Here is an 18,178-nt window from a genome sequence, read left to right as displayed (position 1 = left end):
TATGTAAATAGTAGAATGTGGAAATATGGGAATTACTTCAGGTGGCCATTCTACCAGGGCAGGCTTATAGATGTTAATCACTGTGAGATCTTCAATTTTGGCTATGATAGTGTGTATATTCTGATTAATATTTGCTGATATTAAGTGGGCATTCTCTATATTATTGCATACATAAGTTGCACAGCCATGAACTTGGTGATGTGTAGTTCCTAGTATATCGTACCCTGCAATTTTTCCTCTAGATTTCAATTGTTGTTCATTAGATCTGTGCGTCTCGTGAATGACAGCTATGTCTATATCATTTTCTCAAAGGATTTTTGGGAGATATTGACTTTTAGCAAAGCTGATTCCTTCAATGTTGAGTTGGCAAATCCGGATATTAGCACCTAGTTTTCTTTTCTTGTCTTCTCTTCTTGTGGTCCTGAAAAGGACTGTTTGGTGATTGCATAGCTTGTAATTTCATGTGTCTATAGACAGGAGATTAGAGCTGTTGCATAAACTGAATAAGAATTTGGCATATCAGCAAGGATACTAAAAGAGTGTTCAGATAAACTGGTTGATCCTTTCACTGGGCTACAAAATTTGAGCTTTGAAACAGAGACGATTTCACAGGAGTCGAAAGAATGTATGATAATTCCATTGCACAAGGATGGTGCAAAGAGTGATATGTCTGGCTATTGACTAATCAGTATCTCTTGAGTATTAGTGACAATTTTGGAAGTGTTAGTAAAAGAATATAGAAATGGTGAATAATCTATACTTCACAACAAACAGCATGGGTGTACTAAGGGAAGGTCATGTTTGAGCAACTTCCTCACATTTTATAATATTGTTACTTTTAGTTAGACTAGTGGAATCTATATACCATGATGCTTTTAGACTCTCTAATCCTTTTCGCAGGATACAGCATGGAAGATTATTGCATAAATTGGAGGATATTGGGACTGGGTTATGAACTATTAACTAGGACAAGAGGATGACTGACTGACAGATATCAAAAAGTGGAACATGGGGGGGGGGGTAAATCGACAAGAATTAAGATAATTAGCAGTGTACCACAGGGATCAGTCCTGGGTACACTCTTACTCAATTTATACATTAATGACATTGGGAAAGATTTGACAGATGACATACAGCTGTTTGCTGATGATGCAAATGTGGCATATTTGCAATACCTGCAGAATAATTTTAATAGGCTGGAACTATGGACATGTGAAAATGATTATCGGTTCATTGTTAGTAATGCAAATGCAAAGTTCGATGTCTGTGTGCAAGTAGTGTGAATGAATTCAAGAAAACGTATAACAGCTGGTGCAGGTGATATGTGACCTCCCTCGACAAGTCCCTGATTTTCTGGAGGTCTCTGTTAATAATAATTCACAACATTTTTGATATTGTATGTATACTTTTTGTATTAGGTGTTGTTCATTAGTGTATTATGATGAATCAACAGCTATACTTGATTTAAAGAGTAACTCCAATCTCAACAAGGATTATGAAATCTATAAATTAAAGATACCAAGAAATTATATACTTGGTTTAATCCTTTATCCAAGTGTAAGCAAACAAAGTTTGTGCCTGAGGTATTTTCATAATACTTTGCATTATGGGATATTAAGGCAAGCGATGTGAAGTCATCAGCTTCTACACACAAGTTACCCCAGTCCTGAAAATACTTCAGGAACAAACTTTGTTTGCTTACACTTGGGTAAAGGATTAAATCAAGTATATAATTTCTTGGTATTTTTAATTTATAGTATAACGAAGTGGAAAAACTTCCAACGATTATGAGATCTATTAAGTAAAGAATAGCCTTATTAGTTCATAATTTTTTTAAATATCATGACAAGTATCAAGCAATTTTTCAATTTCAAAATATTTTGTGATTTCAAGAGTTTGAGACACACTGCTCTACATTTTATTATCTATATTAAATTTGATGGCTACAAGATATTTTTTTTTATTTCTCCTTCTTATAAAAAGTACTGCTTATACAAAAAAATACAAATTAATTTATATCTAAAAACATTTTTTTCATTAACATATTTCATTCATAATAAATTCCAATTTCACTTGATTATTCAATACACTGATACACTTACCAAAACTGTAATATAACCACTAAATTCAGTATTTTCACAATTGAGAGAAACTATACGAGGAAAATTCTGCAAAAGCTGAAGATCCATTGTTAATTTGATGTATTTAGGAATTGGGTCTCTTCTGTCTGCTTGCCTGCATGGCTGAAAAGTGAAATTTAAAAGTTAAGAAATATGAAGATCCTCAGAAAAGCATTTTAAAAAAAAAATTCTTCTAATTAATGATCTCATTGCAATATATGTTTACAGATAAAAGAAAGATTTAATCCAGACAAACATTAATATAAGGGGAAAAGTATTATAAAAATTCTAACATTGCAATCTAATTTATATTTAAAAAAGTAATAACTACAGGAATTACTAACTTTAAGCAGTTAGTGTATTACTATTACTAAGCCTGTGTAGCTCAATGGAAGTGGCGTTTGCACTCCACGGTGTTTGACAGCATGAATAAAGACTTGGGTTCAAATCTAGTCGCCAACTAGAGGAACATTTTCTAAGCCTTTTTTCGACAGGTTCCCGAGTTAGCCGATCTCTGGCGCAGACAAGTGGGTTTTTTCCCCTTCTGGAAACTAAGGTTTTTCGTCTCATTAACTCAAGAAAATTGACCGTTGAACCCACACTGGTTTCAGACATTCAAAATATTGTGATAAAATGAAGATGGCACTTGTTGAGCCATCTCTTCATCGCGTGCCAATTAAATTGGTAACGGCCTCAGGACAGCTATCTCTGATTAGTTACCAGTGAAGACTGAACTGCCCACTTAGATTCCAAAAGTTAGATAGTGCTAAAATGACCTCGCCAACTACAACTATACAGGAATAAAAGGCATTAGTGATTTTTATTTTTATTTTATACGGGCAGCTCCATGGAGTTTGAAGACTCATCACAGGAGACCCAATCTATCATACATCATCTTGAACCCATTAACAGACAACGCACAACAACTGACTCTGGCAACCCATTCAACTCATTCACAACTCTATAAGCAAAAAATCAAGTCCTCACACACCCCAACTAACCACACCTTTATTCACCTTCCAGGGATGACCTCTTGTTCTGGTCCCTCTAGCCAAGTGCTGAAACATTTCCCCTGCATCTATCCTGTAAAACCCTTTAAGCAAATTAAATGTTTCTATCGTATCCCCTCTTTTTCTCCTATCAACCAATTTCTGCAATCTGCAAACCTTCAATCTATCTTCATAGGAAGCATTCCACAGGCCATTTGCCATCTTGGTGACTCGCCTCTGAATCCTCTCCACTGCTTCCTCATCCTCAAGAAACCAAGGGGACCAGACTTGAGCACAATAATCCAGATGTGAGTGTATCAAGGCCTTATAAAGAGGAATAACAACTTCCTTATCTGTACTTGTTAATTGTTCTTCAACAGCCAAGTAATCTTATTGGCTACTGTAGCAATATGTCCTCTAAACTTTAACTCTCTGTCTACCACCAGCTCTAAATCTCTAGCTTCATCCATTTCCTGGAGTACAGTACCATCAACGTGATACACAGCTTATAATCTATTTATCCCAAAATGCATAACTTTACATTTCTCGACATTAAACTGATACCCATTAACTTTTGGTCATACTGACAGCCAATTTAAATCATCCTGCAAGCTCTCCACATCACCTTGATTAAGTTACTCTACTTAATTTTGTATCATCAGCAAGCAAATGAATACTTCATTTCAGATTATTTGCTATATCATTTATGTATAAATTAAACCGCAATGGTCCCAACACTGAACCTTGCAGCACACCACTAGTCACCTATTTTTACCTCGATTCATTAGCTCCATATACCACTTTTTGATATCTGTCCAGCAGCCATTCTTTTTATCTACTTAACCAGTGTCATATCCATCCCCATTTGTTTTAATTTGTATAACAGAGTGGTATTCTTTCAAATTGCATTGTAAAATCATCATGCAGCCATTTCCTTTATCCAACTGAGCTGTTACTTTATTATAAAAAGTTAGTAAATTACTAAGGCATGACCGACCCTTCAAAAAACCCATATTGACCCTCAGCGTATATTTTTATCTGTACATCTTGAATTATCATTTTTAACAATTTTTCTAGTACTTTTAACAAGTCTGAGATACTGATTGTCTATAATTTGTTACTGCAGTCTTAGAACCTCTCTTATGCAACGGAGTTATTTTCCCTCTTTCCACTCCCTTCAAACTCTACCAGAGCTGAGACTTAAAGAGCCTAGCCAAAGGCACTGCCAGTTCCCTTGAACATTCTCACAAATACCCTAGCTGATATCACATCTAATCCCACAGCAATATTTACATTGAGATTCTGCAATATTCTAAGAACCTCCAATTCATCCACCTTTTCCCACATTAGTGTCTGTCACGTATAAAGCAGTAACCTCACTAGGATGATACACCCTTGCAAAAGTAGTCACCCAGTAACTCAATTATTTTATCCGCTTCTGTTCTCCTCATAACCATTACTCATTAAGGTTGATAATCATTTTTCCTCTTACTTGCCACATAATGAAAGACCTGTTTGGGATTTCCTTTCGTCTGCTCGGCTAGATTCTTCTCATAATCTGATTTCACCTTCATTGCCATGCTGCTCACCTTTCTTGCATGAGCCTTGTACTGTGTCATGAGTTTGATGGTCAACTATCTCTTTATATGCTTTTCACTGCATTTTCTTCTTCTGCAGCTCATGCTTAATGATATTACTCATCTATCTAACTCCTACCCGATTAGCCCTTGTTAGCCTAGGTATACAATTTAATACTGCTTTCTCTAGATGACCATTAACTTTATCCCATGCACTACTACCATCCTTACCCTGCAGTGTTTTATGCCACAGTACTGATTTAAGCTTCTTCCTAAGCATGTCCTAATCACCTGCCTTGTAGCTCCACAAATACTTCTTCTTGACAGAATATTCATGTTTTACAATCTGCTAAGTCAAGATTGCATAGTCACTTTCACTAATTGGAGACAATGTTGTCACCTTGGTAATGGATAGCACTTCTGATCCTATGACCAGGTCCATTACTCTCTCCCCTCCAGTCCCCCCATCACATGCTGCCTTAAATAATTGTCTCTCAGTAGGTGTATAAATTCTATTTTGTTCCTGCAATGTGATCTTTCTTCCTTCTAGTCTATATCTCCATAGTTGAAGTCCCCCCACAATAATCACTCGACCTGTACTCATTGTAGTAATTTCGTGATGCATGTCTTCCTGATTATGTGTGGAACTCCCTGACCTATAGCAACAACTAACTGTATATTTTATCCTACTGACTTTAATCTCACACTAGATTGCTTGAAATGAACAGCCACCCTCCTGCCTGTCTCCTATTCTTTTCGGCTGCAATTCATCTGCTATCATCAGCAGTACTCCTACCCCCCCCCCCCCACCCCATCCTATCTTTTGTATCTTCCCTGAAAATACTATACCCTTCACATTCAATCCCTGTAACTACATTATCTGCTGTTAGCCAAGTCTCTCAAATGCCTATAAATTTTGGCCAGGTTGCACTAACCAATCTTAAAAACTCATCCTTCTTGTTCCTGATACTTCTGGCATTAGCATATAGAAATTGCAGTATCCCTTTAGTCCCTCACCCATCTTTACTTTCTGAATAAACTATCCTATTTAATATATTTGCTTGAGAGACTAGATTCCTCAGTTGGTCATTCTCACACTCACTCGCTTCATAGGTGCCTTCAAACAAACTCACTTGCTTCCACCCTAATTGCTTAAGTTTCCCCGAATTTGCACTTCAGCATGCTTGGTGATCAATGCTCTCTCTCCAGACACCTAACACCGAAGCCATTTAGATGAAGTCCATCGGCATTGCACAATTCCTTCTTTTCAATCCTTCTGCACAATCTACATATAGACACATTGGCTATCAATGCCCTCCTCCTCAGTTCACTTCTATCATAGCATGGTAGGAAACTTACACTCTTCACCTTCTCACTCTTCAGTTTTGCCTCTTCTAACAACTCCTTTACATCCTCCCTCATAGACTACTTACTGCCTCTGAAATCATTTATACCAACCAAGACAATCATTTCCTTCAACTTACCTTTTTTCATTCAGATGGCATGGCTAACTTTATTACAGACATAAAAGTTGTAACTGTTCACAGACTAATTGTGTCTATAGTATATTCAGTGGTATGATGAAGCTATGCTTTGCCTCAAGGTCAAAGGAAGTCCAAAAAATTTAATCTAGAGCAGCGTGAAGAGAACATGTGAACATTTAACCTGTGCTAAATAAATTGTGGTATAAATTTATTAACCATACTAATTTCAAAAGCATCTTATTCTAAACCACATAAAGTGAAGGATTCCTGTATCATTGTTGCCTGACTTCCACAGAATAACAAGCTTCATCATAAGGTACACTGACCTTGACTTAAATTCATTCAACATCAAGCTCGCTATCCTATCTAACAATACATTCCATTCATTTATTGCATCATTGTCCACACCAATATATGATTGAATGAAATTCTCATTCCTGCCTATCACCACTGGACCCATTTATTCACTCTTCTATATTCCACTAAGAAAAATCTCCATCACATCTATCCAATCAGCTCCTGTAACCTGGTTCTATATTTCTATCGTATCCCCCTCTTAATTTTATTCTATTTATAAATTTCTGTAGCTTAAATTTCCCCATTCCACCCAAAATGCAGATGAAATTTTTTTTGCCTAGCAACCCATTATGTGTCCTGATCAAAGCATATATCTGATCTGATCCCGTGGCTTCCTCTCTTTGAGAGGGTTGCAGCTGATCACTAGGGAGATAGTGACACAAGGTGGTTTCCCGTTACCTTCCTTGCCATATTTTTATGACTGTAGCCTGTGTGTTCAAGGGTCCAGTTTGCCTGCTTGCAAGATGACAAACCCCAGATAAACTGACAGAAAAAACCCTGCTGTCCATGTCCAAGACTGGCTAACTTGGCTATGGCTGAGGAAGATCCTTAAGCTCCTCACGTCGTCGACGGGAATCGAACCTAGAACACTCCTTCCCCAGCTGCGAAGAACAAAGCCACTCGGCTAACCGCGCGGACCAAAGCATATATACAAGGTATTTATCCTGTACCAGCCTGGATGGCGTACCAGCTCTCCACCCAACAGATCATGGGTTTGACCCACCCACCATGAGAATTGTTTGTGATTGTCTTTAGGTGGGAGATGAATTTTATTGCCTAGTGTGAGATCACCGACCTGCTTACTGGAGGTCGGCGATCTCCAGTAATTATATATATATATATATATATATATATATATATATATAATTGATAAAAAAATAGATTTATAATAACTTTTCATGGGCAGGAATCACACATTAAAAAAAAAAAAAAGCACACAGCATTTATTTTATTTGTCACACTTTTATATATTGCAAGCTAATATATATGTTTGACTGCAACGTATAAAAGTGTGTACCAATTTTTTGATGCCATATATGTTCTGATTGCTATTGAGAAGAGTAGTTGCTTCATCTGTTGTGCAAATGCTTCATAATCTTGAGGGAGAGGGAACAGTTTTTGGGAATTGTGAGTGATTGGAAAATTGACAAATACAAAATGATAAAAAAATACAAGATCTATAGGAAGAAGCAGAAAAAAAAGTGAGAGAGAGACAAGACTGTTAAGTCAGTTCAGTTGTTGCAGTACAGGAGTGGATTAAGTACAGCCATCATAGCAAATGTGACCATATGTCAGTTGTGTAGAAGAAGTGGTTCCCAGTTTGTAGATGCAAAGAATGATTTTGATGGGTGAAAAGAATTACAGTATTATTTACAGTGAACAGAATTACAGATAAAAAAAATGGAGAGAGTGATGAGGAATCAAGCAGATCAGGTGGCCTTACAAGAGGACTTGAATAGATTGTATGAGTGGACAACAGTATGGAACTGTCAATTCAATGTTGCCAAGTTTAAGGTTCTGAAATTTGGTAGACAACAACATGATGCAAAGTATACAGTTGGCAGGGAAATTTTGGAAGAAGTTGAGGAGATAAAGGATCTTAGAGTGGTGATGGACAAGATCTGTAGTTTAGAGGTCACACTGGATGAGTTTTGAAGACATCACATCAGATTATGGCAACGATGAGGAGGACCTTAATTTGTAGAAATAAAGAGGTTCCATTCCATTGTATAATGCCTTGATCAGGTCTCGTATGGATTACTGTGCAAAGATTTGGACCCTGGTTTTTCTGGTGATGAAGATATTTTGGAAAGGGTCCAGAGAAGACTGACTAAGGTTGTATCTGGTCTTTGGGAAGTGGGGTACAAAGAGAGATTGAGGGAATGCAGTTTGCAAAGCCCTGTGAATAGGAAGAAGAGAGGAAATATGATTGAGACATTCGAGTTGGTAAAGAGTTGTTAGCAGGTTAATGTAGAAGTAATTTTTCATAGAATGAGGAGAAAGAAGGAGAACAAGGGAAGTTGTATAAGGAGGATATGAGCAGGGAAGTAGGTTTGCATGGTGAGTGGTTGGTTACTGGAATGCTTTGCTTGACATTGTGAATACAAATACACTGAATGAGTTTAAAGCATAGTCTGATGGACTTTGTATGTAACAGCGTTTGCCTCCCTTGATAGTCAGACTCCATGGAGGTTTGGTATTAATAACAATAGTAATAATATATAAAGGTACATTACCCTTAAATGCAGTTTCCCAAGCCCTGTGAATAAGAAGAGAGGGAATATGATTGAGACATTCAAATTGGTAAAGAGTTGTTAGCAGGTTAATGTGGAAGAAATATTTCATAGAATGAGGAGAAGGAAGGAGAACAACAGAAGTTGTATAAGGAGGATATGAGCAGGGAAGTAGGTTTGCATGGTGAGTGGTTGGTTACTGGAATGCTTTGCTTGACATTGTGAATACAAATACACTGAATGAGTTTAAAGCATAGTCTGATGGACTTTGTATATAACAGCATTTGCCTCCCTTGATAGTCTTTAGACTCCATGGAGTTTGGTGTTAATAACAATAGTAATAATATATAAAGGTACCTTACCCTTAAATAGATATGGAGTCTGAGGTATGGAGAAAGTGCATGCCAGTGGGAGAATGAAAACGTGGAGAAACTATAGCAGCTAGTGAAATGTGTGTGTACAGGATCTCTTGTGGTGAGTGAATGTGAAAAATGGGAACAAGCCAAGAGGAGACAGAACAGAAAAAAACGAGAATACAATGGATCTGAATAAATCATGTGTAGGCAGAGGCAATTTCAGTGGGTTAAGAAATATGGGAAGATGAACAGTGAACTGCAGACTGCTGATGAAACCAAACAGGACCATGAATAATGAATGGATATATGTTGGAAAGTTGATTGTTATGCCTGTTCACAATTCCTAGAAATATCTAAAACTTGGGGGGGATAGAATAATTTGTTGTTGTTTTGGTGGGTACATAGTAGTTAAAAATTATATGCTGACTTGTATAATAAAATGTAAGGTATGCAGTGTTTTCAGAAAAGATGGAGAAGACAGAAGGATAGGAAGCTTTGCTAATAATTAGAACTGAATACTGCATGGGTGATGATCCAAAAATGAGAGTACCAGAAGTGATGAGAATTTTGAAATCGACCTGGTGATAAGTAGAGCATAACAGGATAAAATATATATTTGAAAACTGCTTGTTTGGAGAATGACACAGGATCACCATCATGCATATCAAGGATTTAGGCCTAGCATGGCCTGTTCCAACCTTAGAAGTCATTGTTGAATCGTTTAAGAGGACGTCCTGGTTTTCTTTTTCCCTAATGGCTTGTACTTTAAGGTTTGTTTTGGCAATCTTTCTGTTTTCATTCTTTGAACATGTTCCATCCATTTATGTTTATATTTTTTAATTTTTTCTATTACTGGTTCTTGGTTTAATTCTTTCATAATATCTTTGTTTCTTTTGTGATCAAATAGGGTATACTTTACAGTTTTTCTCATAAACTTCATTTCTGCTGTTGTTAATCTTTGTCTTTTTGTTTTATTGTCCAGATTTCGCTTCCATACATTAAGACTGGTAGGGTTAATGTATTGTATACTTTTAGCCTGGTTTGTTTTTGAACTAGGTTTGGTTTAAATATAGAGTTAATTACACCTGTTATTTCAAAATATTTTGCAATTTTTATGTTTATATCTTTTTCATATGTGATCATACATCCTAGGTAGTTAAATGAATTCACCTGTTCTAAGATCTTGTTATCTATTACTATTTTAGTTCTTGCTGGATCTTGTCCTTTAAAGGCCATAGTTTTTGATTTTTCTGTTGATATTATCATACCATAATCTTTAGATATCTCATTTAGATCTAAAATAGCTTTCTGTAAGTTATCTTCAGAATTTGTAATTATTATTTGGTCGTTGGCAAAGAGGAGAGTGTTTAAGTTAAATGTAGGAGAAAGTTTAATTCCTTGATGTAAATTTTTATTCCATTTTATTATTATTCCATTTAAGTAGATATTAAAAAGAGTTGCTGAGAGGGGACATCCCTGTCGGACCCCTTGGTTTATCTCGCTCATATATGATAGCTCATGATTTAATCTTATTTGTATTTGATTATTTTCATATATACTTGTGATAGCTTTTAGGATATTATTTGGTATTTGTCTTTCTTTTAATATGTTAAATAATGTTACTTTTAACTTTGTCAAATGCTTTTTCAAAGTCAATAAATGCAATATGTGTTTCTAAATTGTATTCTCTTCTTTTCTCTATTATTAATTTTAGGCAAAACGCCGGGTCTATACATGATCGTCCTTTTCTAAATCCATTCTGTACTTCTAGAATAAAGTTTTCGGAATATTTCATTAGTTTGTTATTTAAGATTCTGCTATATATTTTGTAACAGGAATTTAGTATACTGATACCTCTATAGTTTTTAGGATCATCTCTATTATCTTTTTTAAAGATGGGAATCACAATTGCTTTTTTCCATTCTATTGAGAGGATACCAGTTAAGTAAATTTTATTTAAAAATAATGTCTTTCTTTGAATCTTATTCCTGTGTATTTATATAGTTCTGAAGCTAGCTTATCTTCTCCAGGTGGTTTTCCGTTTCTTGTTTCTTTCAGGCTGATTTCTAATTCTTCTTTAGTTATTTCCTTTTCATTTTCGTTAATTGTTTGCCAGTTGTCTTTTTTAAAATATTTGTCTATCCACAGTTCTGTGTAGTAATTTAGAAATTCTTCTAATTTCAATTCAGTGTTTAATTTTATGTTTTCTTTGGTATCTGCATTTAAGTGTTTCAGTACATTGGGTCTTATTTTATATAAATCATGTTCTAAATTAAAAACAAATTTATTGCATGATTCTCTATGTCTTTTTCTGACTTCTCTTTTAGCTATGGCTCTTATTCTTTTATATGCTATTTCATCTTCTAATCTTTTACTGCTTAACTATTTGTGATAGGCTTCTTTTTTCTTTTTGATTATTTCTTTGGTTGTATCATCCCAGATCTTCAGCTTTTTTTTATTGAATTTTTTGGTCTTTCCTAAGCTTTCATTTGCTGCTGCATTTAGTATCGTTTTTATATTAAGCCATTCTATTTCTATTTCTTCGTTTCATTTTATCTAGATATTGGTTAATTCTTTGTTCATATAGCCATTGTACATCTGTGTCATTCATTAGTCTAGTTTTATAAACAAATGTTTCAATTTTTCTTTCTGTTCTTGTTGCTTGTAGCCATTTGGGTGGTAATCTTAATTTTCTATTAAGAAGTGGTTACTGCTCATTTCATATCCTCTGTGGACTCTAACATCTAGTGAAAATTTTGATGTCTTTTCATTTAATATGAAGCAATCTAATATTGATTTCCATCCTCTTGCTGCCCAAGTATATTTATGTATGTCTTTATGTTTATAGAAGGAATTCATTAATTTTAGGTTATTATAAACTACTACAAAGTCGATCAATTTTTTACCATTTCTGTTTAGAGTATGTTCTCCATGTATTCCTATATTATTATTAATTTTCGTGTTTCCACTTCTTGCAATTAAGTCACCTGCTAAAATTATGTAATCATTTTTATTTATTTTATTATATATATTCTGTAGCTGATTATAAAAATCAATATTATCCTGTTCTCTTCCTTCTTCTGGGGCATATAAACCAATTATTGTTAAATAGCCTCTATCTATTTTTATTCTAGCTTCTATTATTCTTTCATTCCATAATTGATAATGTTTTAACTGTTTTGAAAGGGAGTTATGAATCCAAATCATGACTCCTGCTTGTGCTCTTTGGTCTCTGTCGACTCCACTGTATATCACATTAAAATTTTCGGTTCTCATAGTTCCTTTTATTTTCTTTTTTGTTTCAGTGATTACTGCTATTTTAAAGTTTCTTTCATTTAATAACTGGTCTAATTCTATTTCTTTATATGCTATTCCTCTTACATTCCAGTTTGCTATGTGTATTATATTTTGTCGTTTCCATTTTTGTTTTACCTTTTCCATTCCAGGGTCATTTCCCATAGATTCAATCCGATTATCTTTTTCTGTCAGCTTACAAGTAGGATTATGTTCTCCATGTCAGGGGAAGAGCCTGACGATGGAATAGTTCAGTGGTAGGGCTGCTACCTTAAGGCTTCTGAACTAGCCTTCTTCCGAATTTAAACCCATAGGAGGAATAGGGTATATTGGAGGAGAAAGAGTAGATTATAGAAGAATTATAGTAAGGTTTATAGACAGAGCATAGTTGTAAGGCCAGAAATGAAAAGATCCCATGGCCCTCGAGTACTCTAATAGCATAAGGGTCATAAAATAAGAAGAGTTGGCTGATAAGGCCTTATAGGAAAGGTTAAAGTAAGTGGAGCTTCCTCAAAGTACAAGAAGGAGAGGATAGATCCAGCTAGGGGTCCATGGGAGTGCCGCTTCCGTTAAATCAAGATGATTGCCTCTTACGGCCCTGTTGGTCCACAAGTCCTTATTCGGTATATTCTTACCACCTCACCATATATATACACACACGCATGCATGCACGCACGCGCATGCGCACACGCACACACACATGATGGGCTCCCCTATCTGCCACCTAGGGAAAGCACTCTCTAGCTGTTACAGGGTTCCCCCGAAAGAGGATGACATATACATCTGAGAATTGCTTTAGATTGATGTTTGAAAGTTTTAGATTGAAAGCAGATAATTATAAAATGTACAACAAATAATCTCTATGGATATAAAGTGGGAACAGTAGAACAATGCTGTGGGGTAGACGCTATTCTAAAAAACTGGTCATCAGTAGGGTGTAGAGGTTTCTTCGAATTCTTGTGTTTTTCTCTCTCCTTTCTGACTATGTATGATTTTCTGACTTAATGTGTTTTCACTCATGCTATCATTATGACCTGTTAGTGGGATAATCTTTCTTCAATTTCTTCTGCATTTTCTTTTTTTCTCCTTTCTTTACAAGGTTAAAACTACTGCCAAGTCCTTGTTTTCCTCCTTCCTTGGAAGATGAAGAGAAGATGTGACTGCATGCATTAGTCTGACGACACACAACATCATCCTAAAAATTCACTTCTGATGGCAGAAAAACATTACGGACAAAGAGATTTGCAGGGTTTAATGGTTCACGTAGGCACGCATGTGCGTGCTGTTCCATCCATAGACTTCCATGCAAAAACGATCAACTATTGGGCTAGAAAGAGTGCAGTGTTCAAGGTCCAGCTTCTCCAAAAAAATCACGAACGCCAAGTTTCATGAACCGTTCTGAGTCATTCTAAAGGTAAGCAATTACAGGAAATGCATCTATTCTACACAAATATCCTTTTGGCATTATTATGACCTTTTTCTTGACTACTAGTATTAATAAATTAAAGACTTAATTCTGTATGTTAGCCAAGTAAATATTAGGTTAATATCCAACGTTTCACTGACTAATATCTGTCAGCATTTTTAAAGGATACACTGGTAAGCAATAGAAAGTAACAAAAACTAGGAAACTAACCGACAATTCTAAAAATTATATGAAGTTATCACTGTGCGTGATACAATGATATAATATGCATGTCGCAACGTTTTATTTGTTGAGATATTTAATGTAATTTTCATGAAAGTTCATTTCTTTTTGGTTAAATGATCTGATTAGAGTTTTCCATATATCTGGTAAGATTAGGACTTGATTCTTATTTAAGTTACCTGTTGAACGGGTGACTGTAGCAGCTTCTTTAAATGTTCTGGAATGGTAGTTGGCTTCTATGTAGGGAATATTACTCATATCCTATTCAATATTATGGTTGGTAGAGACAAAGTGTGAAGAAAGGCCTGATATATCCTGTCTGTTATTCTTTACATAGCCTATGTGTTCTTTCTTTCTTTTATCAAAACTTCTAAATGTCTGCCCAATGTAATTAATACCGCAAGAACAAGGTATGCTATAAACTCCAGAGTATTTGTAAAAAGGATGGCTATCTTTAGGTGATCTTATAAACTTTTGAATGGTCTCAATAGGTTTGAAGGTTACTCTGATATTATATGGTTTTAGAAGAGGAGCTAATTTTCTGGATATGGCACTAACAAATAGAATTGTTATAGCGCTGATGTATTGGTTTTCACCTCGTTGTCTTTGCGGTATGTCACTAAAGAGAATCTTGTTGATGATTCTTGTAGGGTAGCTATTTAGGGATAGATCTTTGAATATTTTAATTAATTATTCTTGTAGGTTGCCAGGGTCTGTGGTACACTGTATAGTTTTTTTTTTTTGAGCATATGGATAATGCTGAGTTTCTGGGATATGTGGTGAGACGAGTCGAAATGGAGGTAGCGTCCAGTGTTAGTAGGTTTACTATATACTGACAGGTTGATGCTATTGTCAGGTTGTTTCTTAATAAGGACGTCTAAGAATGGAAGTTTATTATCTTTTTCTAGTTCCAATGTGAACTTGATGGTGTTGTAGAAGCAATTAATTTTGTTTACATAATCTATTAATTCTTCTTTTTTGTGATTCCAAATGATGAAGATGTCGTCAACATACCTAAACCATGTGGGTGATTTAGGGGTAATTTGGGATAAAATTTGAGTTTCTAGATTTTCTAAGAATAGGTCGGAACAAGAAGGAGAGAGAGGGCTATCCGTTAACTCCAAGACTACATGGTGTTCCAAAAATCCATAAAGAAGGCACACCATTACATCCAATAGTAGATGGTATTCATTCCCCTACTTACAGACTATCAAAATATCTAGCCAAAATGTTACAAGAACACATTCACAACACGGATTCTTATATCAAGAACTCCCAACATTTCTTGGAGAAATTAAAAAACATCAGTTTCTCTGAAGATAATATTATGGCTAGCCTGGATGTCACATCTCTGTTCACAAATATCCCAGTTTCAGAAGTCATCGACATCTTAGAAAACTTGTTCCCACTAAACAACCAAACATCACCAAGTTGTTCAAACATTGCTTAACTTCAAATTATTTTACATGGCAAAAAACCTACTACAAACAACTCACTGGATTAGCCATGGGTAGCCCTCTCTCTGCTTCTTGTGCCGACCTATTCTTAGAAAATCTAGAAACTCAAATTTTATCCCAAATTACCCCTAAACCAACAACATGGTTTAGGTACGTTGACGACATCTTCATCATTTGGAATCACAAAAAAGAAGAATTAATAGATTATGTAAACAAAATTAATTGCTTCCACAACACCATCAAGTTCACATTGGAACTAGAAAAAGATAATAAACTTCTATTCTTAGACGTCCTTATTAAGAAACAACCTGACAATAGCATCAACCTGTCAGTATATAGAAAACCTACTAACACTGGACGCTACCTCCATTTCGACTCGTCTCACCACATATCCCAGAAATTCAGCGTTATCCATATGCTCAAAAAAAAAAAGAGCTATACAGTGTACCACAGACCCTGGCAACCTACAAGAATAATTAATTATAATATTCAAAGATCTATCTCTAAATGGCTACCCTACAAGAATCATCAACAAGATTCTCTTTAGTGACATACAGCAAAGACAACGAGATGAAAACCAATACATCAGCGCTATAAAATTCCATTTGTTAGTGCCATATCCAGAAAATTGGCTCTTCTTCTAAAACTATATAATATCAGAATAACCTTCAAACCTATTGAGACCATTCAAAAGTTTATAAGATCACCGAAAGATAGCCATCCTTTCTACAAATATTCTGGAGTTTATAGCATACCTTGTTCTTGCGGTATTAATTACATCAGACAGACATCTAGAAGTTCTGATACAAGAAAGAAAGAACACATAGGCTATGTAAAGAATAACAGACAGGATATATCAGGCCTTTCTTCACACTTTGTCTCTACCAACCATAATATTGAATATAACCATAAAATATGCCCTACATAGAAGACAACTACCATTCCAGAACATTTAAAAAAGCTGCTACAGTGGCCCGTTCAACAGGTAGCTTAAATAAGAATCAAGGCCTAATCTTACCAGTTATATGGAAAACTCTAATCAGATCATTTAACCAAAAATAAATGAACTTTCATGAAAATTAGATTAAATATCTCAACAAATAAAACGTTGCGACACGAGTATTATATCATTGTATCACGCAGTGATAACTTCATATAGTTTTTAGAATTGTCGGTTAGTTTCCTAGTTTTTGTTACTTTCTATTGCTTACCAGTGTATCCTTTGAAAATGCTGACAGATATTAGTCAGTGAAACGTTGGATATTAAACTAATATTTACTTGACTAACATACAGAATTAAGTCTTTAATTTATTAATCCTTTTGGCATGTTACTTTTTTAGAAATTGTTATTTCTTATTTAACAAAAATAATTTTTGTTCACTTTTAGCCAGACGCCGCTTAAGTAAACTTAATCCTAATTTCCTGTCAGTAAAGAAAGACTGAGCATATATCCAACAGGTATGACAACACATCCCATCTGCACTAGCAGACGACAATATGCATTGCGTTTCTTTTATTATTATTATTATTATCCCAAGATCTCATGGAGTCAAAGACTCATCTGGGAGGTCCTGTTGTTTTCTGTTTGTATCGTTAACGATTTATTATTTTTTTTTGATTGCGAAGTAATTTAATATATAGTTAAATTTTCCACAGTGATTACTGCTTTGGCTAGTAAACCGTGTTTCTACCAACTTACAAGTAAAAAATAACAATGTAAAACTGCTGAATATAACTGCGTAACCGGTACCATTTATTTTTTTCTCTTAACGGTAATCCTTGATAACGAAATCAGATTGATATCCATCTCACCTAAATTCCATTGGCATCAATGCAGATCGTTTCTGTGGCTGTCATTATAACTAATCAGAACAGAAAGATTTCAATAACGCGGCAACTGAATAATATATCAGGATTTGTTATTTTCAGAGGGCGCCCTACCTCTTTCTTTCAATCTAGAACGCGATAATACACTAATCAAAATCATCAGCTAACGCCTATAACGATAATACACTATAGTAATCTTATTTAAGTTAAGGGATATTACATCCCATATTGTTAATTAGCCGAATAAGAAACTCAAAGAGTTTCATGCTGAATATAGAAACTATATAAAGTTCGGCGATTCCAAGCGTAAGCAAATACCTGGATAGTTGCAACACCTGACCCATTTGGTAGTGCAAACTGAGGCAACTCATAGTAAGGGTGGAGCAAGGTCCGATCACTATTCTTGGTATTTACCCATAATGTGAACTTAGCTCCTAGGAGCTGTATTACTGTTCTACATTATGAGAGAAGGTATTCAGACCGGTTTCAACCTTTATTGAGGTTAAGAAACAATATGGGATGTAATATCCCTTAACTTAAATAATGAATGAGACCCCAATGAGGGTGGAAACCAGTGTGGGGCTGATCTGGCTTTGAGAGGCTCCACTTGAAGGTAGGTTTTTACCTGTCTCTGAGTGGGGGCTACCACTGAGATTATGGCTCTGCTTGGTGGTGGGGTAAGCCTGCCACTGGGTAGAGCCAATGCTGAGAAGTTCTTCTCGGTGATGGAGAGAGCCTGTCATCGAGTGGAACAACGCTGAGTTGGGCGATCTTTCGGGATCGTCTTATTTTTAGAGCCCGCTTCACCAATACATAAGGTTGAAACCGGTCTGG

At 35.4% G+C, this 18,178-nt stretch overlaps 1 protein-coding gene across 3 annotated transcripts in view; it reads right to left on the bottom strand.

Annotated features, from left to right (window-relative positions):
• The window catches only part of Fancl (E3 ubiquitin-protein ligase Fancl), a 305,279-nt gene extending 287,823 nt beyond the window's left edge, over positions 1-17,456 (bottom strand). For 2 of the 3 annotated variants that reach the window (XM_090399196.1, XM_090399198.1), the window contains exons 1-2: positions 17,330-17,456; positions 2,103-2,243 (exon numbers count right to left, since the gene is read on the bottom strand). In XM_090399196.1, coding sequence (XP_090255322.1) covers positions 2,103-2,189 — 87 coding nt within the window. In that variant the 5' untranslated portion in view covers positions 2,190-2,243; positions 17,330-17,456. Of the gene's footprint in view, positions 1-2,102; positions 2,244-16,727; positions 16,822-17,329 lie in introns of those variants that run through there. The other variant, XM_090399197.1, reaches the window with a different exon arrangement.
• Between the last annotated feature and the right edge of the window lie 722 nt (positions 17,457-18,178).

This window comes from Typopeltis vanoorti, chromosome 10 (assembly GCF_054136105.1).
Source record: "Typopeltis vanoorti isolate ZY-2024b chromosome 10, IOZ_Tvanoo_1.0, whole genome shotgun sequence".
NCBI classification, from domain to species: Eukaryota; Metazoa; Arthropoda; class Arachnida; order Uropygi; family Thelyphonidae; genus Typopeltis; species Typopeltis vanoorti.
Note: the sequence above shows the minus strand (reverse complement) of the source record. Positions and strands in the feature narration are given on the sequence as shown.